The sequence below is a fragment of the Atractosteus spatula genome, chromosome 14 (genome assembly GCF_055471065.1).
Source record: "Atractosteus spatula isolate fAtrSpa1 chromosome 14, fAtrSpa1.hap1, whole genome shotgun sequence".
Lineage (NCBI taxonomy): Eukaryota > Metazoa > Chordata > Actinopteri > Semionotiformes > Lepisosteidae > Atractosteus > Atractosteus spatula.
The window spans coordinates 34818802-34844246 of NC_142719.1; the positions used below are offsets into that span (position 1 = coordinate 34818802).

A 25445-nucleotide genomic window follows, 5' to 3' on the forward strand; every position below is an offset into this window, starting at 1 on the left:
GGGAAGGACTCCATCTTATATCGCGGCCTGAAAACATGACTTCCTTATCTGGATATTCCTAAAGAACTGGGAGACATGGATACAGTATTTTGAAAAAGAAGAAAACATAATGTCGAATAGAATCTGATTTGCTGGCAATGGGTTATTGAATATTTTCACCATGCGATATATCCCTCAAAGAGAAATGTGGGAATACCGGTGGTCGTTTCTTCATTTCACATTTCTGTTTTTTCTCTGGGAAAGAACTTCAGCAAATATACGATATTCCATTCAGGAGGAAGCTAAGCAAGGAACATTTATTGCAAATATCGCAAAGGATCTTGGAATTAATGTCAACAGCCTCACAGATCGAAGGTTTCGCATTGTTTCGGTATCAAAGCAGGAACTTTTTCAGGTAAATCAAAAAGACGGCTCTTTGTTTGTTAATGATATTATAGATAGAGAGGAACTCTGTAGCAAGAACGCTCACTGTTATATTAATCTTAAAGCTGTAATCGAAAACCCTCTCGAAATTCATCATGTTATAATAGACATTGAAGATATAAACGATCATTCCCCGAGTTTTCCAGATCAACATAAACGCTTGGAAATCTCAGAACCCTCTTTCCCCGGAGCTCGATTCCAATTAGAAAGTGCACATGACGGAGATGTTGGTTTAAATGCCTTGCGCTTTTATAAACTTAGCCAAAACGAACACTTTGAATTGAAAGTAGAAGACCTTAGTGAAGATAGTAAAATTCCCATACTGGTACTGCAGAAACCCTTAGACAGAGAGCATATTCCGGTACACAATTTGCAACTTACAGCATTTGACGGTGGAAACCCACAGAGGTCTGGTGCTCTAAACATTACTGTTATTGTTCTCGACATCAATGACAATGCTCCTGTATTTGATCAACAAAAGTATTCAGTAACCTTGCGGGAAAACGTCCCAGTTGGTACCTTTGTGGTACGAGTAAATGCATCTGATCTGGATGATGATATTAACGGAGAGGTAGAATACTCATTTGGCAGTACATTCAGAAGCAGAGTGTCAGAGCTGTTTGATTTGGACAGTAAAACTGGGGAAGTCAGAGTAAAAGGAATGATCGATTTTGAAGAAAAGCGGGCCTACGAGATTAATATACAAGCTTCCGATAAGGGACTGGTGCCATTGGTTACTCACTGCAATGTGTTCGTAAAGATTGAAGATGTTAATGACAACAGGCCCGAGATAGATGTGACGTCTTTGTTTAGCCTTATTCCTGAAGATGCAAGTCCTGGTACTGCGATCGCGCTGATCGGCGTTACGGACCTAGACTCTGGGAAGAACGGTCAAATAGTCTGTTCGTTAGATGAAAACCTGCCATTTGATTTGAAGTCAACATCTCAGGAAAACTTCTATTCCCTTGTGACAAAAAGGCATTTGGACAGGGAGGTCGTGCCTCAGTATGATATAACAATAACAGCAAGGGATTTGGGAACTCCTTCCCTATCTTCTCATAAAACCGTTAGCGTGGAGTTATCAGATGTCAATGATAATAGTCCCACATTTTCACAGGATCCATATACATTGTATTTGTTTGAAAACAATGTCCCGGGTGCCTCTGTTTTCTCCGTAACTGCTCACGATCCGGACCAAAACGAGAATGCTCATGTTTCCTATTCATTGGGAAATGAATTTGTGGAGATCATTTCGTTTTTGAATATCAATCCCGATAATGGAAACATATATGCGCTAAAAAGCTTTGATTTCGAACATGTTAAGAATTTCAAATTTCACGTTATAGCAAAAGATTCAGGAATTCCGTGTCTGAGCAGCAACGTCACGGTGAATGTTTTTATTCTGGATCAGAACGACAATGTTCCGGTGATCTTGTCTCCGTTAAGTGCTAACGGATCTGCTGAAACTGTGGAGATTCACCGAAACGTCAATGCTGGTTATTTGGTTACCAAGGTACGAGCTTATGATGCCGATATAGGATACAATGCCTGGTTATCATTTTCACTGCTCCAAGCTACTGACCCCAGTCTCTTTAGTTTGGAGCGCTACACGGGAGAAATCAGGACACTCCGTTCTATCACGGAAACAGACAGCAGTGAGCATAAACTGATCATCCAAGTAAAAGACAACGGCAACGTATCTCTTTCAGTAACAGCAACTATACTTATGACCATTGTTGAGAGTATGGAGTCTTTTGCAGTCTCGGATGTCAAGAATGCGGCAAAATCTCAGGACGGGAATAACTTAACTTTTTATTTAATTGTTACATTGGGGTCAGTTTCATTTTTGTTTGTGATCAGTATACTCACGCTGGTTGCCATGCAGTGTTGCAGATCACGGGACTATTCTGGTAAATATTCTCCGGATACAAATTACGCCGAGGTGAGCGGGAATGGGACACTTTGCCACAGTATCCAGTACAGAGCCGGAGACAAACGGTTCATGGTCGTTGGGCCCAGAATGAGTATAGGCTCTACGATTGGCTTGGGAAACAATGGTAATACTCTAGTCATCGCGGAGAACGGAAGGAAAGCGTCAGAAGAGGTATGGTTCTGGTTATTTCATGATTTCTGTCCTTTGCATTACCGACTTGTTTAGCAATTGTATTAAGAATACTTCAGAGAGTTGTTTTATTTTTTCGTGGCGTAGTTTACTTTTGCAAAGTAGCATGTTCCACAAGATGCCAACGCTTTCATGACTATTATTGTTAGTAATAATACATTCATGTAATACAGACTCCAAAGTCAATTCTGAAATAATTTAATTTGCTGTTTGTGATGGTGGCTGCCGATTGCTAATTCACGACTAATGTCACGACAGATGAACTTTTGATATCGCTTTATACGAAGTGACTAAGAGAAATGCCATTAATTTTCACCGCATTTATGTTAAGTGGCACCAGCGCCACTGTGTTTAATTTTAAAGATGGAAATATTTAACTTTTTGGTCTAAAAATAATTCACAGAATACCTAATGCGTTCTCGTATACAAATTAATGTATTTCCTTTAGTGACAGCTTTGAATTGCACATTTTATCCATTTCTGACAAAATACTCCGGTGCCCCGGCTTTAAAATAATTAAGTTCTGTCTACTCCTCCGCATTTATATTATTTATTCCTCAGATAATATATACGCAATTCAGTTTTTTCTAATCCACTTTATACGGAAACCACGATCTTACTGAAACCTTAAATGTTTTCTATGTAAAGTTTTTCTACAAAAACCATTGTTAATAAAAGTTAGCATATTTGTTTAGTCGTGAAAATAATATTACCAATGTTATGTTTTATTTGTAGTTTAAAAATGACATGATTGATATGGTAGAAAGTGAAGATGTGTAAGCGTCCCAGCACATAGTAACAAGTAGAGGTTAATTCCACCCTGAAAAGTAGAAAGAAAATAAAAAATATATATATATAAGAATTCAAAGGTGGACCGATAATGACGGTTTATCTTATTTAGGTTTTGCAGCAGAAAACCAACATTTTTTGCTCTCCAGTATGGAATTAACCTATACCAGTCGATTTGTTTGCAATCACACAATTACATGTGTCTTTATAAGTACTTGTTCCACTAGACATAGGCAGTTTTGTAAGAAATAGGTGGATGTAAATAAGATTATTTACACAATCATAAAAACAAAGTAGCAATTGCAAAATGTTGTACCTGGATCGCAATGTCTTGTGCTTGACGCATGGTGTCACTATTATCAAAGGTTACTATTTTGATTACCGTGCACAAAAACGATCTTCCTTCTTAGGGACTGCTTTTACTGTCTCTCTGATCACGGAACAATAGAATTAGCCGAACGGGAGATTTAACGGGATCAGACCGTCTGTTTTTGTTATTTTTAACGGATTTTATGTATGAATATGAAAGAAGACCTTCGCCCTTCTGCCTAAAGTATTTTAAAGGGCACATTTCCACATGCATTACCATTTGCTGGATATTTTCGCCATGAGACACAAACATTGCAGAAAGCGATGGGAGTACCGATGGGCTTTTCTCTGTTATGCGTTTTTGTTGTTCTTTGGGAGAGGGGCTTCAGGACAAATACGATATTCCATTCAGGAGGAATTAAAAATTGGTTCGTTTGTGGGAAATATCGCTCAGGATCTTGGTCTGGATATTGAAAAACTGAGAGACCGCGGGTTTCGTGTTGTCTCGGGATCCAAAGAACAGCTCTTTCAGGTAAATCAAAAGGACGGTTCTTTATTCGTCAATGAAAATATAGACAGAGAGAAACTGTGCCAGAAGAACAGTAAGTGTATTATAAACCTTAAAGCTGTTGTAGAAAATCCACTAGAAATGCATCACATTGAAGTTGGAATCCTTGATGTAAATGATCATTCCCCGAATTTTCCAGAAAGGGAGAAACGTTTGGAAATAGCAGAGTCCACAATACCGGGAGCGCGCTTCCAATTGCAAGGAGCGTTTGACCCAGATGTGGGTATCAATTCACTGCGCTCCTATAAAATGAATCAAAACGAACACTTCCAGTTAGAAGTAAAAGACCGAGGTGAAGATAAAAAAATTCCCGTTTTAGTTCTACAGAAGCCTTTAGACAGAGAGAAGAAACCAAACCATATTCTGCTCCTGACAGCCTTTGATGGAGGAACACCGGAGAGGTCAGGGGTTCTCAATATTACTGTAGTAGTCCTTGATATTAATGACAATGCTCCGGTTTTTGATAGAGAAGTCTATTCGGTAACTTTGAAAGAAAATGTTCCCGTAGGTACTTTGTTAATAAAGGTAAACGCCTCGGATTTGGATGAGGGGCCTAATGGTGAAGTTGTATATTCGTTTGGCAACAGCATACGAAGTAAAGAATATGAGGCATTTGATCTAAATATGGAAACAGGAGAAATTAAAGTTAAGGGGGAAATAGATTTTGAAGAACACCAGAGCTATGAAATCGATATACAGGCCTCTGATAAGGGGCAAAGCCCTTTGATTGCCCAGTGCAGTGTTTTAGTCAAAATTGAAGATGCAAATGACAACAGGCCAGAGATAGACATCACTTCCTTGTCAAATGTAATACCCGAGGACGCACATCCTGGTACTGTTGTGGCCCTGATGGGTGTCGTAGATAGCGATTCGGGCAAGAATGGCGAAGTAGTCTGCACTTTACAAGACAATTTACCCTTTGTGTTGAAACCTTCCTCCAGGGAAAAATTTTATTCTTTAGTGACAAATCGGAAGTTAGACAGAGAGGTCACTCCGATGTATAATGTTACAATAACAGCAAGTGATCTGGGAAATCCCTCATTGTCGTCTTTTAAAACTATAACAGTGATGATATCTGATGTAAATGACAACAGGCCTGAATTCTCGCAAAACCCATACGCACTTTATTTAGTAGAGAATAATGTTCCCGGAGCCTCCATATTTTCAGTAAGTGCCAGTGATGCGGACCAAAATGAAAATGCGCTCGTTTCATACATGTTGGGAAATGATTTTGTGGACATGAAAGTTGCCTCTTTTTTAAACATCAATTCAGAAAATGGGAACATTTATGCATTAAAAAGCTTTGACTTTGAAGAGATTAAATTCTTTAAATTCCTTGTTACAGCAGTTGACTCCGGAGTGCCGCCACTCAGCAGTAACGTCACGGTGAACGTTTTCATTCTCGATCAGAACGACAATGCTCCAGCGATTTTATCGCCTTTAATTTATAATGGTTCCGTTGAGTTGCAAATTCCACGAAACGCGAATTCAGGTTATTTGGTAACTAAAATGAGAGTCTATGATGCTGATATAGGATACAACGCCTGGCTATCATTTTCACTGCTCCAGGTTACCGATCCCAGTCTCTTCAGTTTGGAACGCCACACTGGAGAAATCAGGACACTTCGCCCATTCACGGAAAGTGACGACAGTGAACATAAACTGATCATGCAGGTGAAAGACAATGGGAACATTTCACTTTTCACAACAGCAACAATACTCATTACTACCGTCGAGGACACAGAAGCCTTTGCTATCTCTGACTTTAAAAACACAGAAAAAAATGTCCAGGAAAGCAATTTAACTTTTTATTTAGTTATTGCCCTGGGGTCAGTTTCAGTGCTGTTTGTATTCAGCATCATCACTCTTGCAATAATGCATTGTTCCAGTGCAAAATGCTTTTCGCCAGACAATTCAAGCAATACAAATTACGCAGACGTCAGCGGGAACGGAACCCTTTGCCACAGTATCCAGTACAGAGCCGGAGAGAAGCGCTACATGTTAGTGGGACCCAGAATGAGTATTGGCTCTACAATAGGTCCGGGAAGCAAGCGGAACACTTTGGTTATCCAGGAGAGTGGAGGGGATACTTCCGGAGAGGTAAATTAAGTGTCTCTTTTCCAGCAAACATAATTCCTTCTCTAGTAGCAGTGTTGCGTTTTTGTAATGCTTTTTGAGCAGTAATGAATCAGGATGTATATGTAATCGATTGACCAATAATACATTTTTTTAAAGTATTTCAAGTCTACACTCAGAAAATAATTACTATTGAAATACCAGGTTTAAAGAAGGTCTGTGTTGGTACGGAAATCGAGAATGAAAACAGTTGGTGCAGACAGTCTTGAAGTTGTCAAATTGATGCTGGTCTTGTGGCGGGCATCGCGAGTTTCACATATTGTCTTCCTGATCTGAGTGAGAATGTGAAACTTATGTATTTGCATCCAGCACTCTCCGGGTGTACCATGATCGTTTACTTTAAAAAAAAAAAACTTTCTTAAACTTTATATATATATAGGACAGATCAATGTCCTATAATGTATATATCATATGAATATTTTATTGCATGTTTAAGTTTGACAAAATTCTGAAAAAAACAACAACAGCAACAACAACGGAAAACAGCATAAGGCCTTTCTAACGATCATGGAAAAACGAATCCTAATAGACACAAGTAACTGAACTTGAACCTTTTTTGTTTTTCAATATACAACTGAAAGACTATATAGCTTTATTACAAATTGTAAAAGTAAGATGTAAAAACATTTAGTTCCTATCCAAAAGTGAAAATTTCGTGTTTAGACAATCTAATATTAATGTGTATCTGTATTTTTTTACCGGCATTGAGGTCCATGTTGACAAAACAGTGGTTGTGCCTTTTTACCGATATGTTATTATTAGCTTTCTTTGGTTATTTTTGAAAATACATTTAGAAAGAAAACGACATGTTTTTAGTAAAGGCCTCGGTAAATGTGCTTTTAGAAGCATTAAGCCTGTGAATTGCTGGAGCTGTGTGACGACACATGGTGTCACTGTTATCAAAGATAACGGGTTTTTAAACCGACGATGAGACTGAAGCCCTACCCAGAACAGAAACAGCATTCTGCTTAAAAACAAAGCAGTCGACATTTTTTAAGGGAGGTGCAGTCCGGTCAGTTTTTACTTAAGCCTCTGTGCTGACTTTCTATCCCGATATTAATAAAGACCGCTGATGAACGTGGATATCTTACTGGCGACACTGCTGCAGGGCCGTTTGTTAAGAGAACTTGGTAGTATTCTCTGAATACTGTAGTCATGGTACAAAGGGATATTAGAAAAAGATGGGAGTATCGACGGAGACTTCTGCATTTTGCGTGTCTGTTGTGCTTTTGGAAGAGGTCTTCTGCTCAAATAAGGTATTCTATTCAGGAGGAGTTAAATATTGGTGCGTTTGTGGGGAACATCGCTCAGGATCTGGGATTTAACATTGAAAAACTGAGGGACCGTGGGTTTCGCGTTGTCTCGGCATCCAAAGAACAGCTTTTTCAGGTAAATCAAAAGGACGGCTCGTTACTTGTCAACGCAAATATAGACAGAGAAGAATTGTGTAACGTGAACCCTCAGTGTGTTATTAATCTGAAAGCTGTCATAGAAAACCCATTGGAAATGCATCACGTTGAGATAGAAATTATGGATATAAATGATCACTCCCCGAGCTTCCCAATAGCGAATAAACGCTTGGAAATCTCAGAGTCCACTCTCCCGGGAACCCGCTTCCAACTGGAAGGTGCTCGTGACCAAGACGTAGGTATCAATTCATTGCGCATTTATAAATTGAATCAAAATGAATATTTTAAATTGGAAGTAAAAGACCGTAGCGTAGATAATAAAATTCCTGTTTTAGTTTTACAAATTCCACTGGATAGAGAAAAGAAACCAGAGCACCATTTAATTTTGACAGCTTTTGATGGTGGAACTCCTGAGAGGTCAGGAATTTTGAACATCACGGTAGCCGTCCTCGATATCAATGACAATACCCCTGTTTTTGATCAAGAAGTATACTCAGTAACATTACCGGAAAATGTCCCAATTGGTACTTTTGTGATCCAAGTAAATGCAACCGATTTGGACGACGGCGCTAACGGAGACGTGCTGTATTCATTTGGAAACACTATGAGAAGTGAAGTATATGATACTTTTATACTTGACGTCAGTACAGGAGAAATCAAGGTTAAGGGGCTGATCGACTTTGAAAAGTATCAAAGTTTTGAAATAGACGTAGAAGCTTCTGACCGAGGGCAATTTCCCTTCACAGTGCACTGTAGCGTTTTTGTAAAGGTTGAGGATGTGAACGACAACAGCCCGGAGATAGATATCACTTCTTTATCTCATAGTGTGGTACCCGAAAACGCACATCCCGGCACTGTGGTTGCACTGATGGGTGTTACAGACCTTGATTCTGGCTTGAACGGTCAAGTTGTCTGTACGTTACCAAACAAAATACCTTTTGAGTTGAAACCATCTTCTACAGTAAATTTCTATTCGCTAGTAATCAAACGTAATTTAGACAGAGAGACCATTCCTGTTCATAATGTTACAATAACTGCAAAGGATAGAGGAAACCCTCCTTTGTCATCTTTTAAAACTGTCACAGTGATTGTATCGGATGTAAATGACAACGCTCCTAAGTTCTCACAAAATCCGTATATGTTGTATCTGCCAGAGAACAACGTTCCCGGAAGCTTGATATTTTCAGTAAGTGCAGAGGATGCGGATCAAAATGAGAATGCTCTTATATCATACATGCTGGAGAATGACATGTTTGATACGAGGACAAACTCTTACTTAAACATCAATCCGGAGAATGGGAATATTTACGCATTGAAAAGTTTTGATTTTGAAGAGTTTAAGAACTTTAAATTCCGAGTTATAGCGAAAGACGCTGGAGTGCCATCGCTGAGTACCAATGTCACGGTTAATGTTTTTATTCTAGATCAGAACGACAATGGACCGGTGATCTTGTCACCTGTAAGCGCTAACGGGTCTGCTGAAGCTGTTGAGGAAGTTCCCAGGAATGTCAATGCAGGATATTTGGTGACCAAAGTGCGAGCCTACGACGCAGATATAGGATACAACGCCTGGTTATCGTTTTCACTGCTGCATGTTAGTGACTCCAGCCTCTTAAGTTTGGAGCGCTACACGGGAGAAATCAGGACACTTCGACCGTTCACGGACGCTGACGAGACTGAGCATAAGCTGATCATACAAGTAAAAGACAATGGGAACATCTCACTATCCACAACAGCAACCATACTTATTCTAACTGTTGAGACCACGAAATCATATGCCGTGTCTGACTTTAAACATGAGCAGCATGAGGAAAATAATACAACTTTTTATTTATTGGTGTCCCTGGGTTCAGTCTCAGTTCTTTTTGCGATCAGTATTTTTGCCCTCATAGCAACTCAGTGCTGCACGCAAGGTGATTCGTCAAAGGATTCGCGGGATAAAATGTACGCAGACGTTAGCGGGAATGGGACACTTTGCCACAGCATCCAGTACAGAGCTGGAAACAAACACTACATGGTTGTGGGGCCGAGAATGAGCGTAGGCTCAGCTATTGGTCTCGGGAGCAATAGGAACACTCTAATTCTCCCGGAAAATACAGGAAAGAATACAGCAGAGGTACGTGCTGGTCTGTTTTATATTACATTTAAAAGTATATGTTTCACACGTATATGGTGGTATTTATCAATATACTGTACAGTATTTATATTTCAACACACACAAAAACATTTATACATCTTTGCATAGATTTATGGTGTTTACTTACAAGGTTCTGACCCATTTTACTTAGAGAGTTGTTGAAAAATTGAATTTTAGCTGCTGATGGAGTGTATTCTCTAGTATACAAAGTATTTAGAATTCTCTGTGTGAAGTTTTTCTATCCATCTGTTTCCTGTTCGCTTTTCCTGGTGGGTTGAAACTATAACTTTTATTAACAGACCTTTGAATGTAATGTTTTAAGGTTGCTTTTGCTAATTCCTTTGTTGGGCATATGGGTTTGTGTTGCAGAGTTTTCCTGTACGCTGACATTTTCAATGAAATCTTGGATAAAGGCGTGGACACAGTTTTAATAGCAAAAGTCTGAAACAGCTGAGTCTCGTGTTATTAAAGTGCAGTGTACTTTTAAGGAGTCCTAAACATACAAACACGATATAGATTATAGAAATACAACACATTGCTTGATCTAAATTTGAACGTTTTTTCTTTACAAGATTTAACAGCAGAAGTGACGTATTCTTTTCGCGCAATATTTTACCTCTTTGTAAAATTCAATGAAAGAACACCCAATGTCGTTTTATATTAGTACGCACAGTGTCGCTGTTATCAAGCACAACTCTATATTGGGTTTTTAAAATCAGAGGCCCATCCCATATCACGGACTGTTTTCGTCACAAAGCAGAGCAGAAGAGTGTCTATGTATTTATTTTGCGCTCCTACTGGATTTTGAGATTAATTTGGGGTCTCGGCATTGAACGCCTTTTAAGTAACATGTTATTCTGCATCGAGTCAACATAGTTTTGCGTCAGATCTGGATTCATCTGTGGTTTTTACCTATTCGCAATGTGTCTCGGCGAGCTCAGAAAATGGGAATATCAGTGGATACTTCTCTCTTGTGCGGTTGTCTCGCTGCTTCGGGAAAACGCTTGGGCTCAATTGCACTTCTCCGTTCCAGAAGAGCTTGAACATGGAGCTTTCGTAGGGAATGTTGCCAAGGATTTGGGACTTGACATCGTTCGGTTAGCAGACCGTAAATTTCGCATCGTGACTGGATCACAGCAACATCTGTTAGAGGTAAACCAGGACAATGGCGTCTTGTTTGTGAATGAAAGAATAGATAGGGAAAGTCTCTGTGAAAGGAACAGTAAATGCTATATAAACCTCAAGATCGTTCTAGAAAACCCGCTCGAGATTCATTATATCGAGGTAGAAATTACAGATATAAATGACAACTCTCCAAGCTTCCCAGAAAAGGAGAAGTTACTGGAAATAGCGGAGTCCACGCTGCCGGGAGCGCGCTTTCCTTTACAGGGCGCGCGCGACTTAGACGTGGGTTTCAATTCTCTGCGTCTGTATAAACTGAGTCAAAACGAACATTTTGAGCTTGAGGTGCAGGGGCGCAGCGACGACAGTAAAATTCCGATTCTGATACTTCGTAAACATTTAGATAGAGAGCACATCCCCAAACACAGTTTGCTTTTGACAGCGGTTGACGGCGGGAGCCCCGCAAGGTCCGGCACTCTCAACATCACCGTCACTGTCCTCGACATCAACGATAATGCACCAGTATTCGATCAGCAGGCTTATATCGTTTCGCTAGATGAAAATGTCCCGGTGGGTACTTTCGTTATTCAGGTTAGAGCGTCTGATAAGGACGATGGTCCTCACGGAGAGGTTGAATACTCATTCGGAAACACATTTGGCAACGCGGTCCTTGAACTTTTTAGCTTGGATAGTATAACTGGGGTAATAAAAGTAAAGGGGGTGATTGACTTTGAAGAGAATGATGTATACGAGATTGATGTTCAAGCCACAGACAAAGGTCCTTTTCCACTTACCGTGCATTGCAATGTATTAGTCAATATTAAAGACATCAACGATAATAGGCCAACTATTGAAATCACATCCTTGTCTAGCCTGATTTCGGAAGACGCAAGTCCGGGGACTGTCATAGCTCTGATTAGTGTTACGGATAGTGATTCTGGCGACAATGGTCAGGTCGTCTGCAGTTTAGCTGAAAACATGCCATTTGAATTGAAACCCTCATTTCGAGACGATTTATTTTCGCTGATAACGAAAGGCCGCCTAGACAGAGAGCATACATCCACATATGATATAACGATCACAGCAAAGGATCTTGGGACCCCGTCTTTATCGTCTATTAAAACTATTAAGGTGCAAATAACAGATGTGAACGATAATAGTCCCAAATTTACTCAAGATCAATATGCATTATATTTATATGAAAACAACGTCCCAGGCGCCTCTATATTCTCTGTAAGTGCTTACGATTTGGACCAAAATGAAAACGCATTGGTATCTTATTATAAGGGAGACAGTGAAGTGTCTAGTAATTCAATGTCAACGTTTTTGAGCATAAACACAGACAATGGAAATATTTATGCTCTGAGAAGTTTCGATTTCGAGACTATTAAACATTTCAAATTCCTTGTCATAGCAAAAGACGCTGGAGTGCCGTCGCTAAGCAGTAATGTCACGGTGGACGTTTTCATTCTGGATGAGAACGACAATGCTCCTGTGATCCTGTCTCCAGTAGGATCTAACGGGTCTGCTGAAGTTGTAGAGAAACTTCCACGGAATGTGAATCCAGGCTATTTGGTAACTAAAGTGCGAGCGTATGATGCAGATATAGGATACAACGCCTGGTTATCGTTTTCACTGCTGCAAATTACGGACCCCAGCCTTTTTAGCCTGGAACGCTACACAGGAGAAATCAGGACACTTCGTTCATTTACGGAAGCAGACGACACTGAACATAAATTGATTATTCAAGTAAAAGACAATGGGAAGCTCTCACTTTCAAGTACAGCGACTGTAGTTATAAGCACGTTTGAGACTACGGAATCGTTTCCCGTGCGTGACATCAATACTGCAGACACGGGTTTACAGAACAACAGCTTAACTTTTTATTTAATGATAACTCTTGGCTCTGTTTCGGCGTTGTTTTTGATCAGCATCATGTTTCTCATAATAATCCAGTGTTCAAAACCAAAAGGCTTAACGAAATACTCTCGGGATTCAAAGTACGCGGAAGTCAGCGGAAACGGAACACTTTGCCACAGCATCCAGTACAGAGGCGGTGAGAAACACTACATGGTAGTCTCACCGAGGATGAGTTTTGGCTCTTCCATTGGTCTGGGAAGCAATGGAAATACTTTAGTCATCCCAGGAAAGGGGACGAAAACGTCAGAAGAGGTAGGGAAAACCTTTTCGTCAGGTCTCGAAATGTAAATATTTCTAGTTATTTTTAATATTGTTTGAACCATATTGTATTGTTGATTTTGTACTACTGGACTGAATGTTTTCTTGTTGAAACTAGCAGTGCACCCCTGCTGCGCGTTTATTTGCTTCTTTCACAGTGGTTGGAATTTTATTCTAAAACAAAACGCTTAGTAGTCATACGCCCTGCTTATTAATGTGAAAGTTGAATGAAAAGCGATACAAATAAAACAATTAATCTTTAATTATCAGGGTATTGTTTGTAATTTTAATTCGGGATTGGTTTTATTTGGTTAGAGTGGTTCTTTCTGAGAGTGGGCTGGGATTACTTAATAATTAAATGTAGTCTTGGGCGACACAGTCGCAGGAAAGCGCACCCGGTACTGAGTGAAATCTGGAACATTCAGTTTCAGAGAAGATTCCCATAGGTACACCTAGGTACAGGTGGACTATATATATGTGTGTATCTGTAGACATATGGCTTACTAGCACATAGAACCAGCAATGTGTAAGATGCAGACGTTACCAGTATCATTGTACAGGGATACTTAATAAACAGACAAGTAAAAAGCAAAACACCGTCCCAACGTTTGCAATAGAAACGGTTTGGTTGTTGTCGAGCACAGTGATGTTAAGATACTTCGCTGATACCATTTATCAGACTTTTTATTGGCATTGCAACATTATTAAACATAATTAATTAATGATAATTAATGACCTTTCGATAAGTACTTCACAAACACCACCGAAAAACGATCAATGGATAAATGGATAAATCGTTATGTTGTATTTATAGCCTGACTGTGACATTTCTAGAAAAAGATGATATTTGTGATCAAATCATATCTGAGTGAAATAATATAAAAACAGTTTTTCATGTGGGGCACATGGTGTCACTATTATACAACAATACGGTATTGAAGACCTGTTTCAAGTGGCGTACAGCTCCTCCCCGTGCTGAGCAGTTCGCACGCTGTTTTGCAGATGAAGACTGCTTAGGACACAGAGGAAGTAGTCTCTTCGTCCAGGCCGGAGCGTATTTTGCTCTTTTTATTTCTTCAGTTTTGCTTTTGTAAACCAATGAGTGTTTCCTGCATTTGGACATTGAAAACGTTCACCTCACGCTGGGATATTAACGAGTGGAAATGTTTGCCACGAACAAATTTCGCCATCGGAAAATATGGCAACATTCACTTAGGATTCTGATTGTGGCTGGTCTTCTGTGCTTTTGTAAGACGGCGTCTGCACAAATACGATATTCTGTCTACGAAGAAAACAACCAAGGATCTGTTGTGGGTAACATTGCCAAAGACTTGGGGCTTGATATCGGCAAATTAGCCGAGCGGAGGTTTCGCATTGTTTCTGCATCGGGTGAGCCTCTGTTTCAGGTAAATCAAAACACTGGCGTTTTATATGTTAACAAAAATATCGACAGAGAAGTACTGTGTGAGAGAAATAGTCTTTGCTTGATTAATCTTAAAACTGTGGTAGAAAACCCCTTAGAAATTCATTATGTTGGAGTGGAAATCGTGGATATAAATGATCATTCTCCGAGCTTCCCAGAAAAGGAGAAGCGCCTGGAAATAGCGGAGTCCACACTGCCTGGAGCTCGCTTCCCTTTAGAGACGGCACATGACCCAGATGTGGGCGTCAATGCGCTCAGGTCTTATAAACTCAGTCAAAACGAACATTTTGAGCTTGAGATAAAGGATCGGGGTGAAGATAACAAAATCCCAATATTAATATTAAAGAAATCCTTAGACAGAGAGCTCCATACGGCGCACCAATTGCTTCTGACTGCTCTAGACAGCGGGCAACCACAAAGATCGGGGACCCTCAATATCTCAGTAGTGGTTCTCGATATCAATGACAATTCACCTGTTTTTGAAAAAGAGGTTTACGCAGTAACTCTTAAGGAAAACGCTCCGATCGGAACTTTTGTAATTAAAGTAAATGCTACAGACTTAGATGAAGGGCCCAATGGCGAGGTCGTGTTTTCATTTGGTAATAACATCCGAAGTAAAGTTTACGACATTTTTAATCTCGATGTTAACACTGGTGAAATTACAGTAAAGGGACTGATAGACTTTGAAGAGAAAGACATGTATGAGATTGATGTACAGGCTACTGACAGAGGGCCAGTCCCCTTCACTGTGCATTGCAGCGTAGTGGTAAAGATTGAAGATGTGAATGACAATGCTCCCGAAATAGAAGTCACTTCTTTGTCTAGCGTGATTGCTGAAGACTCCAGTCTAGGTACTGTTATAGCTCTTATCAATGTAGCTGACATTGACTCGGGCATTAATGGCCAAGTTGTTTGCTACCTGTCAGAAAACATGCCTTTTGAGCTGAAACCTTCATTTCAGGATAATCTATATTCACTAGTAACAAAGAAACGTTTGGACCGAGAAACCATTTCTTACTATAATATTTCAATAATTGCAAAAGATCGTGGACAGCCTTCCTTATCATCTTTTAAAACTGTAAACGTGACGATCTCAGACATAAATGATAATAGTCCAAAATTTTCTCAAAGTCCGTATACATTCTATTTGTATGAAAACAATGTTCCTGGCGCCTCCGTGTTCTCTGTGAGTGCATCGGATATAGATCAAGATGAAAATGCACGTGTTTCATATGAAATTCTTAGAGGTGACCACGTGGATAGCGGACTTACATCTTTCATCAGTGTGAATTATGATACTGGCAATATTTTTGCATTAAAAAGCTTTGACTTCGAAGAGCTTAAAACCTTTGAATTCCAAGTTACAGCGAAAGATTGCGGAGTGCCAGCGCTTAGCAGCAACGCCACCGTAAAAGTTTTCATTCTGGATCAGAACGACAATGCTCCTGTGATCTTGTCTCCTTTAAGTTCTAATGGGTCAGCTGAAGCTGTCGTGGAAATCCATCGGAATGTGAATCCAGGCTATTTGGTTACTAAAGTGCGAGTTTATGATGCCGATATAGGATACAACGCCTGGTTATCATTTTCGCTGCTCCAGGTGTCTGACCCCAGTCTCTTTAGTTTGGAGCGCTACACAGGAGAAATCCGGACACTCCGTCCTATCACGGAAACAGACAGCAGTGAGCATAAACTGATCATCCAAGTAAAGGACAATGGGAACGTGTCTCTTTCAGCTTCAGCAACAATACATATTACCACCGTTGAATCAGTAGAATCCTCTGCCGTTTCAGAATTTAAAAATACAGCTAAACGCCAAGAAGAAAATAATGTAACATTTTATTTAATTGTATCTCTGGGGTCCGTGTCTTCTTTGTTTCTGGTCAGTATAGTCACACTGGTTGCGATGCAGTGTTGCAGATCAATGACTCGTATAAGTAGCCGATCTTCAATGGATAAGAATTACGCAGACGTCAGCGGGAATGGAACCCTTTGCCACAGCATCCAGTACAGAGCCGGAGAGAAGCGCTACATGTTAGTGGGACCCAGAATGAGTATAGGCTCTACGATTGGCGTGGGGAGCAATAGGAACACACTCGTGTTCGCAGAAAACGGGAGCAAAGATCCTAACGAGGTAAGCTGTGGTTATTTTTGTTAACAAAATAGAAACCAACTAGAAGACAGATGTAGTTTTTCTAAACACAAATACCTCTCAAAAATGTCTAAATCTTAATACAATTCAAATGTTTTTTATTCCCCTCCTGTTTAAAGAGACACGTGGAAATATAAAAGTAAAACGTTCTTAATGACAAGAAGTAAGTTTTTTTTTTTAGTATACAATGGTTACAGGATACATTTGAGGCTATGTTACTGTTGTCAAAGTTTCAATTACTTTACAAAGCGCATGCTCAAGAAGAAAAATGTTCAGGTGAAGACATGTTGAGTTGAGTATGTCTCTACGTATGACCTTGATTGCTGTTGATGCTACCGTAAGATCTGTTTCTGTTTTATGATCCTTTTGTTTATAAAGACCCAGTTTAGTAAATTCGGAAGGACACCCACTCCATGTGATGTTGTCCCTTACAGTTGTCATGGAGTACATACTGTAGATGTCCAACCGATTTGTTTGCAAGCAGCAGTCGATGTGTTTGTAATCCGACCATTGAAAGGGCCGTTATTTAGCAGTGTAAACAGCAGTTATCACTTTCCCCGATTTCAAGGTTTGCTTTTCTTAATAGGGACGTCATGTTATTGTATTATTATTCTTTTGTTCATTAATTAGACAGTAGATCTATTGATGTTATTACCAACAGGAAGCAGCAACGTTGTGGTACTTGGAGATTTTTGTTTTTCAAAATTCGTTTAACATTTTCTTAAAATACATTTATAAACATTTAAGCAAATTTTCTCAAAATATTTAAATGCTGGCAAAACCGCATCCTCAATACAGCTACGTTTTCATTTCAGGAAAAAGTCGAACCAATTTCACTCTCGATCAAAACGTTTTCTTGTAAGGGTAGTGTGTAATCATTCGCAGTTATGGTGAATAATAGGAGTTGTGATAATGTTGTTTTACTTTTCAATTTGATGTCCAGAATATATTTTGCAATTAGTGATACAGTACTTGCAACTAATCAAAGTGTAATTTTGAAACGCACCGCACCGTGTCGTTGTTAACCAGGGAACTGGTTTCAAGATTTTACTGAAAAGAAAATCCCACCTCCACAGGGCTTGTTTATGCTTTCCGACTATGAAAGCCATACTGTTTTAGTTCGTAGGCCAGATCGGTGTCTTTTATGGATCCTGGATTTGTTTAATCCTGTGTCTCTACGCTATAATGCTTTGGGATGCATTTTGTTGGATTTATCTGGACGAACGCAGTCGTCTCGCCTAATTTAATGACATACTGGAAGTGTTCATCATGAGACAAAGAACACAAAACAAAGGATTTCTCTTTCAGTGGATGATTGTGCGGTTTGCTGTTTTGTGTTTCTGGGGAAGCGCCTCTGCACAAATAAGGTACAGTATTCCCGAGGAGATAAAGCAGGGATCTATTGTAGGGAATATCGCAAAGGATCTGGGACTTGATATGAAGAGTTTAGTGGACCGAAGGTTTCGCGTTGTTTCTGGATCGAAAGAGCCGCTTTTGCAGGCTAATCGGAACGACGGCATATTGTATGTTAGTAAAACTATCGACAGAGAGGAGCTGTGTGAGAGAAATAGTGTGTGTTTGTTAAATGTGAAAATCGTTGTTGAAAACCCTCTAGAAATTCATCATGTTGCAGTAGAAATCGTGGACATAAACGATCATTCTCCGAGCTTTCCTGAACACGAAAAGCGCTTGGAAATTGCAGAGGTGACACTGCCCGGAGCAAGATTTCAGTTAGACAGCGCACAGGACCCAGATATAGGCGTAAATTCACTGCGCTTTTACAAATTAAGCCAAAATGAACATTTTGAACTTGAAGTGCGGGATAGGGGAGAAGACAACAAAATTCCATTTTTGATACTGAAAAACCCTTTGGACAGAGAACTTAATCGAGAACACAAGCTGCTCCTCACAGCCTTTGACGGTGGCAATCCCCAAAGATCAGGGACTCTGAATATTACCATCGCCGTGCTTGATATAAACGATAACAGACCTATATTTAGTCAAGAGGTCTACACGGTGTCTTTGTTTGAAAACGCTCCCCTTGGGACAATTGTTACCAGAGTAAACGCTACAGATTTGGATGAAGGCCAGAACGGAGAAGTCATTTATTCATTAGGAAACACCGCAAAAAGCAAAGTGTATGAGCTTTTCGACTTAGATGCTATCACTGGTGAAATTACAGTTAAAGGTAGTATAGATTTTGAAGAAAGGGATGTGTATGAGTTAAACTTGCAGGCCTCTGATAAAGGCCATGTCCCCTCGAGTGCGGATTGCACTGTTGTTGTAAAGATCACCGATGTGAATGATAATGCACCAGATATAGATATAACTTCCTTGTCTAACGTGATTTCCGAGGATTCGAGCCTCGGTACTGTCATAGCTCTCGTCAGTGTAACAGACCTGGATTCTGGCGCTAATGGACGAGTGGTCTGCACAGTGTCAGAGAATGTGCCGTTTGACATGAAATCGTCTTTTCAGGACAACTTGTATTCGTTAGTAACCAATTCACATTTGGACCGAGAAACGGTGCCTCAGTATAATATAACTATAATTGCGAAAGACTCCGGTCAGCCTTCATTATCGTCCTTGAAAACAATTCAGGTCACGGTATCGGATGTAAATGATAACAGTCCCAAATTTTCTCAAAGCTTGTATTCATTTTACTTAGCTGAAAATAATATTCCGGGGGTTCCGATATTCGCAGTAACAGCGTCTGACAGGGACATGAACGAAAACGCCCTTGTTTCCTATCATATTTCGGATGACACTGAAAGTTTTGTATTATCTTCCTTGAACATTAACTCTGAAAATGGAAATGTTTATGCTCTAAAAAGCTTCGACTTTGAGAACATTAAAACGTTAGATTTCCAGGTTATAGCGAAAGACGCGGGAGAGCCTTGTCTAAGCAGCAGTGTAAAAGTTAATGTTTTTATTCTCGATCAAAATGACAATGCTCCAGTGATTCTGCCGCCATTAAGTGCAAAAGGGTCCGAGGAACCTGTTGTGGAAGTACCCCGGAGCGTGAATGCAGGTTACCTTGTAACTAAAGTGCGAGCCTATGATGCTGACATAGGGTACAACGCATGGTTGTCGTTTTCACTTCAGCATATCACGGATTCCAGTCTCTTTGGATTAGAGAGATACACGGGTGAAATCAGGACACTTCGAACGTTCACTGAATCAGATAAGACTGAGCACAAACTGATTATTGAGGTAAAAGACAACGGGAACGTTTCTCTGTCGGCCACAGTTACTCTACTCATCAGCACTGTGGAGAATTCTGTAACTGATGCATTTTCAGGTCCTAAAAGCACAGCTGCCGTCCACGAGGAAAATAACACAACGTTTTATTTAATAGTAACTCTAGGATCAGTGTCATTTTTATTTGTGATGAGTATAATCGCACTTGTTGCCATGCAGTGTTGCAGACCTAAAGGTTATTTGACGAGTAAGTTTTCACGGGATACAAATCTCACAGACATTAGCGGGAACGGAACTCTCTGCCACAGCATTCAATACAGAGGCGGAGAGAAGCGCTACATGTTAGTCGGACCCAGGACGAGTATAGGGTCTGCTGTTGTTGGTCTCAGAAGCAATGGGAACACTCTACGCGTCCAGGAGAGAGGAGATCATGGTCCTGGGGAGGTAAGATCTATTCATATACGCACAGAAATGTATTCTGTGCAATATTTTTGAAAATGACAAATCTGCCTTTGTGTTGCACTTTTAGAACGTTTTAGGTATTTTTTTCCGTACGTTGCTTTCCCGTAAAGACTCAAATGTGAAATGATGATTTCGACTCTGAAGTATTTTGTTAATTGGAAGCGTAGGCCTTTTGTTGTGTTGGAAATGTCAAATGCAGATGCGTCAGGGAGTTGATAGGCTACAGTATGTTCCCTAAACGTCAGTCGGACGTGATGAAAATTAGATCGCTGCGGTTTGCTGAGGTTTTGAAAACTTTCAGTAAAAGACTCACTCTAAGCGAAATTTTAATAGTCTACAGTTAAATATTGTAACTACGTGACACTTGACATTGTAAGAAAAGACAGTTCCGAACATTACATTAGCAATGTCTATATTTGCATTGTTAACATTTTATTTCTTGAGTGAAAATGTAACCTTTTGTTGGATGAACGTTTCTCAGCTTTTTAATGCTTATTGCCTTTATTAAAATAGGACGTAGAATGCAAGGTTTTGTGATTGTGGATTTGGAAGTATTTTGTATACCTCAGGCAGTCCTATCATGTAAAGTGCCCTACAAAAGTATTGCGACAGCAAAGTTGAAAATGTCATTTCTACTGAGAGTGAACGAATTTGTATTTGTTACCATGAAATCAATTTGAATGAGAAGTACGATATAAAATACGTTTTATTGCATGCATGTTTAGGACACCGATTTATCGTGACCTTAGAACTGGGATGCATTCACATTATGTACATTTCAGAGCATAGAAATCAGCATATCTCTCTGAGGCAATAACCTAATAAAATCCGGGAACCACTGAACTCTTTTTCTAAGCGTTGGAAATGCTTTGCCGAGCCTGTGGTGTAGCAAATTTGAATTCTTGCTTATTTTTATAGGATATTCTATTTTTTTCTTCATCATGTAACTACACCCTTGATTGGTTTAAAATCTAGAAGTTGATTTGACCAGTTGTAGGCCGCAATTTCCAATACTCGTAAGCTCTTATCGTTTTAGTGTTTTTTTCAATACATTTTATTTACAAAACTGTCAAGATTACATGTTTGTTTGAAATTAATATATGGCATCTGATGTTGCTTTTCGAATAGGGTGTATAAGATCTCCTCGTGAAACCTCAAACAAAACTGAACAAAAACGGTCCTTCTGAGTTATTTAGAAGCTTGATAGTTTGAAGTTGCACGATTCTGTATTTAAAACACAACACTGAACTGTGGCGCATGGTGTCACTATTACACAAGAAAATGGTTTGAAATCAAAGCCCAGCCCCTTTCATGAGATATTTTTTATTCAGGAACCTAGAGAAATGTGCGTGCTGTGTGGAGCAGAGCGGAGTTACGCTACGTAGACCGGATTACATATTCTTTTTTTGTTTTCGTCAGGTGTTAATTTACAGCCTCGCATTTTTACACGTTTCAATTACGAAGCCGAACGCGATTATATATTTTTCTTCCGGGCAGACTGGCTTGAATTATCAGCAATGAAAAACAGAGGACAAAGGCAAAGATGGGAGTACTCCTGTGTGATTCTGCCTTTCGCTGTTGCACTCTGCTTTATGGAAAGAGCTTCTGCGCAGATAAGATACTCTGTTCCCGAAGAACTAAAACACGGCGCTGTGGTTGGGAATATTGCAAAAGACCTGGGACTTGACACTAGCACATTAACTGACAGGAGGTTCCGTGTTGTTTCTGGGTCTAAGGAGCCGCTTTTTCAGGTAAATGAGAACAATGGCGTCTTGTATGTGAATAAAAATATCGACCGAGAGGAACTATGTGAGAACAATATCGCGTGTTTAATAAACCTAAAAACGGTGGTTGAGAACCCACTAGAAATCCATTATGTCGGAGTAGAAATTGTGGATATAAACGATCATTCTCCCAGTTTCCCTGAGGGAGAGAAACGATTGGAAATTGCTGAGTCTACGGTGCCGGGAGCGCGCTTCCAACTACAGGCTGCGCGTGACCCTGATCTTGGGGTTAATTCAGTGCGTTTTTATAAACTGACTCAAAACGAGCACTTTGAACTGGAGATAAGGGACAGGGGTGAAGACAATAAAATTCCATTTTTAGTATTAAAGAAACCTCTGGACAGGGAACATAAAACCGTTCACAAATTGCTTTTAACTGCATCTGACGGTGGAAACCCACCGAGATCTGGAACTCTCAACATCACAGTAACTGTTCTTGATAACAATGATAACAGGCCGCTCTTTGAAGAAGAGGTCTATTCGGTGACATTAAGGGAAAATATCCCAATAGGCACTGTGGTAATAAGAGTGAAAGCAACAGATGTCGATGATGGTACGAATGGGGATGTGGTGTATGCGTTTGGAACTAACTTGAAAAGTAAAGTGTATGAACTTTTCGATTTAGACGTAAACACGGGCGAAATCAAGGTTAAAGGACAGATAGACTTTGAAGAGTCTGACATTCACCAGATTGATATACAAGCTTCCGATAAAGGACAGCCCCCCATGAGCGTAGACTGTAGCGTTATAATTAAAATTGAGGACGTGAACGACAACACGCCCGAGATAGACGTTACCTCCTTGTCTAACGTTATTTCCGAAGATTCAAAGCCGGGAACCCTGATCTCTCTTGTAAGTGTCAGTGATAGGGATTCTGGCGTGAATGGGCAAGTCGTGTGCAGCGTGTCTGAAGAGCTACCGTTTGAGCTGAAATCGTCAGTTCAGGATAACTTGTACTCCTTGGTAACTAAGGTGCGTTTGGACAGGGAATCCGTTTCTCAGTATAGTATAACAATAATCGCTAAAGATTGCGGAGACCCTTCTTTGTCATCCTTCAAAACCGTAAGTGTTCAGATATCAGATGTGAATGATAACGCCCCAGTATTTTCAGAAAATCCCTATATGCTCTATTTGGTCGAAAATAACTCCCCGGGTTCTTCCATATTCTCTGTTAGCGCCTCTGATCGCGATTTAAATGAAAATGCTGAGGTTTCATATTATATTTTAAAAGGCGACGTGACGGGAAGCGATCTGTCATCTTTCATCAATATCAATCCCGAGAATGGAAACATTTATGCCTTAAAGAGCTTTGACTTTGAAGCACAAAAAAACTTTCTATTCCAAATTACAGCCAAAGACGCTGGAGTGCCATCGCTGAGCACCAACGTCACAGTGAACGTTTTCATTCTGGATCAGAACGACAATGCTCCCGTGATCTTGTCTCCTTTAAGTTCAAACGGATCAGCTGAAGCTGTCGTGGAAATTGCTCGAAACGTTAATGCAGGGTATCTCGTAACTAAAGTGCGAGCCTACGATGCCGATATAGGATACAACGCCTGGTTATCGTTTTCACTGCTGCAAATTACGGACCCCAGCCTTTTTAGCCTGGAACGCTACACAGGAGAAATTAGGACACTTCGCCCATTCACGGAAAGTGACGACAGTGAACAGAAAGTGATTGTACAGGCGAGAGACAATGGGGACGTTTCTCTCTCAGCGACAGCAACAATACGTATCGTTATAGTTGAAAAGACAGAATCGTTTGCCGTCTCCGACTTTAAACATACGGCTAAACACCAAGAGGACAATAATGTGACTTTTTACTTGATTGTGACTCTGGGATCAGTTTCGTTTTTGTTTTTGATGAGTGTCATCACCCTGGTTTCCATGCAGTGCTGTATGCGCAAAAGCCACGCACGTGAAAAAAATGACGCAGATGCCAGTGGGAACGGAACCCTTTGTCACAGTATCCATTACAGAGCCGGGGAGAAACGATACATGTTAGTTGACCCCCGAATGAGTATAGGCTCTACGATTGGTCTTGGAAGCAACGGGAACACTCTAGTTGTCTCAGAGAAGCGAAGGCAGTCTTCCGGAGAGGTGAGGGTATGTCGCCGCCAGCGTTTGATCAAATAAATCAACAAAATAATGATATTTTAATTATAATATTTTATCTTATACTTAAATTGGTATATTTATGAAGCACTGGTTAGTTTCTCATAGCTGGATGTCATTGGTTGAGTTGTTTGAAGGGAAGACAACTTCAAACAGCTAACATGGCAAATGTGCTGAATAGTTTTATTTTCGGCGCTGTCCCATTCAAAAACAAAGTTGAGTCATGCTTTGCTTGTGCCCTCGGACATAATATGGATTTTATTTCTTATTTAGACAGTCTCTTTCTGTGGTGCCAGTCTAGAATTTACCATCAAAACATACAGTATTTTATATACAGTAATACTGTACATAAAATGGAAAAAAATGTTTTCTTGCATTAATCACAAAATGTAAACGACTAAACCCTGTTGTGTAAAAAATGAAGTAAGAAGTGCAGGTAGCTCACTGTTAAAATCTGTGGATGTTCCATTACAGTGCTGAATCCAAGGGGTTCTAACATAGCTACCTATTTTTAAGATACATTCATGAAGCACTGACAGGCAATAATACTAAAATAATGCAACAATACATCCTTTGCTACTAAAGAATCCGGTGACTGGAAAAGTTACAGGACACATTTAAAAGCCAGTTTAAGATAAGTGTCTTCTAGTACCTCTAATGCACAGCAGGTTGATTTGTTTTGCAGTAAACCTGTAAAACGTTTGTGGTCGGTGATTGATTATTTAGGCTGTCTATTGCTATGCACGGATTAATTCATTTGGAGAAGGTACTGTACATCTTGGTCTAATACACGGTGTGCCCTTGGAGATTATCTCAGAAGGATGTGTCCATTTTGGACCTTTGTGAGTTTGTTATTGTCACGGAAGCCGGGTTGGTCTCTGGTGGAGGATGGTGTTTAGACCCTGTGTGAGGCAGCAAATCCGGAAAAAGGACCATAGACAGGGTTCAGGGGAGACACACAGGGTTTATTGGTGCTCACAGTGAAGTAGAGAAGGTCGTGCAGATGTGCGGGGAATATCCAAAGTCAAACATATCCAAGGAGGTTCAAGGGGGAGTCAGGAAGCAGTCCATAAGTCCATTGCTGGATGCATCAGGAGACGCAGACAAACAGGAACACA

The 25445-nt window shown here is 40.1% G+C and overlaps 2 protein-coding genes and 3 pseudogenes across 4 annotated transcripts in view; all 5 read left to right on the forward strand.

Moving 5' to 3' along the window:
• Positions 1 to 138: 138 nt before the first annotated feature.
• Positions 139 to 3325, forward strand: LOC148821200 (protocadherin alpha-7 pseudogene; annotated as a pseudogene).
• A 616-nt stretch (positions 3326 to 3941) lies between these two features.
• On the forward strand, positions 3942 to 6320 carry LOC148821201 (protocadherin beta-15-like). The gene has a single exon (XM_088933439.1). The coding sequence runs from the start codon at positions 3942 to 3944 to the stop codon at positions 6318 to 6320; it is 2379 nt and encodes a 792-aa protein (XP_088789565.1).
• A 1182-nt stretch (positions 6321 to 7502) lies between these two features.
• LOC148821202 (protocadherin alpha-4 pseudogene) lies at positions 7503 to 10280 on the forward strand (annotated as a pseudogene).
• Positions 10281 to 10814: 534 nt separating this feature from the next.
• On the forward strand, positions 10815 to 13223 carry LOC148821203 (protocadherin alpha-6 pseudogene; annotated as a pseudogene).
• Positions 13224 to 14190: 967 nt separating this feature from the next.
• Positions 14191 to 25445, forward strand: part of LOC148821204 (protocadherin alpha-C2-like) — a 143259-nt gene continuing 132004 nt past the window's right edge. Inside the window, exon 1 of one of the 3 annotated variants that reach the window (XM_088932662.1) lies at positions 14191 to 16747. In XM_088932662.1, the coding sequence (XP_088788788.1) occupies positions 14357 to 16747 (2391 nt within the window). In that variant the 5' untranslated portion in view covers positions 14191 to 14356. Of the gene's footprint in view, positions 16748 to 17890; positions 20411 to 21936; positions 24313 to 25445 lie in introns of those variants that run through there. The other 2 variants (XM_088932668.1, XM_088932670.1) reach the window with 2 other exon arrangements.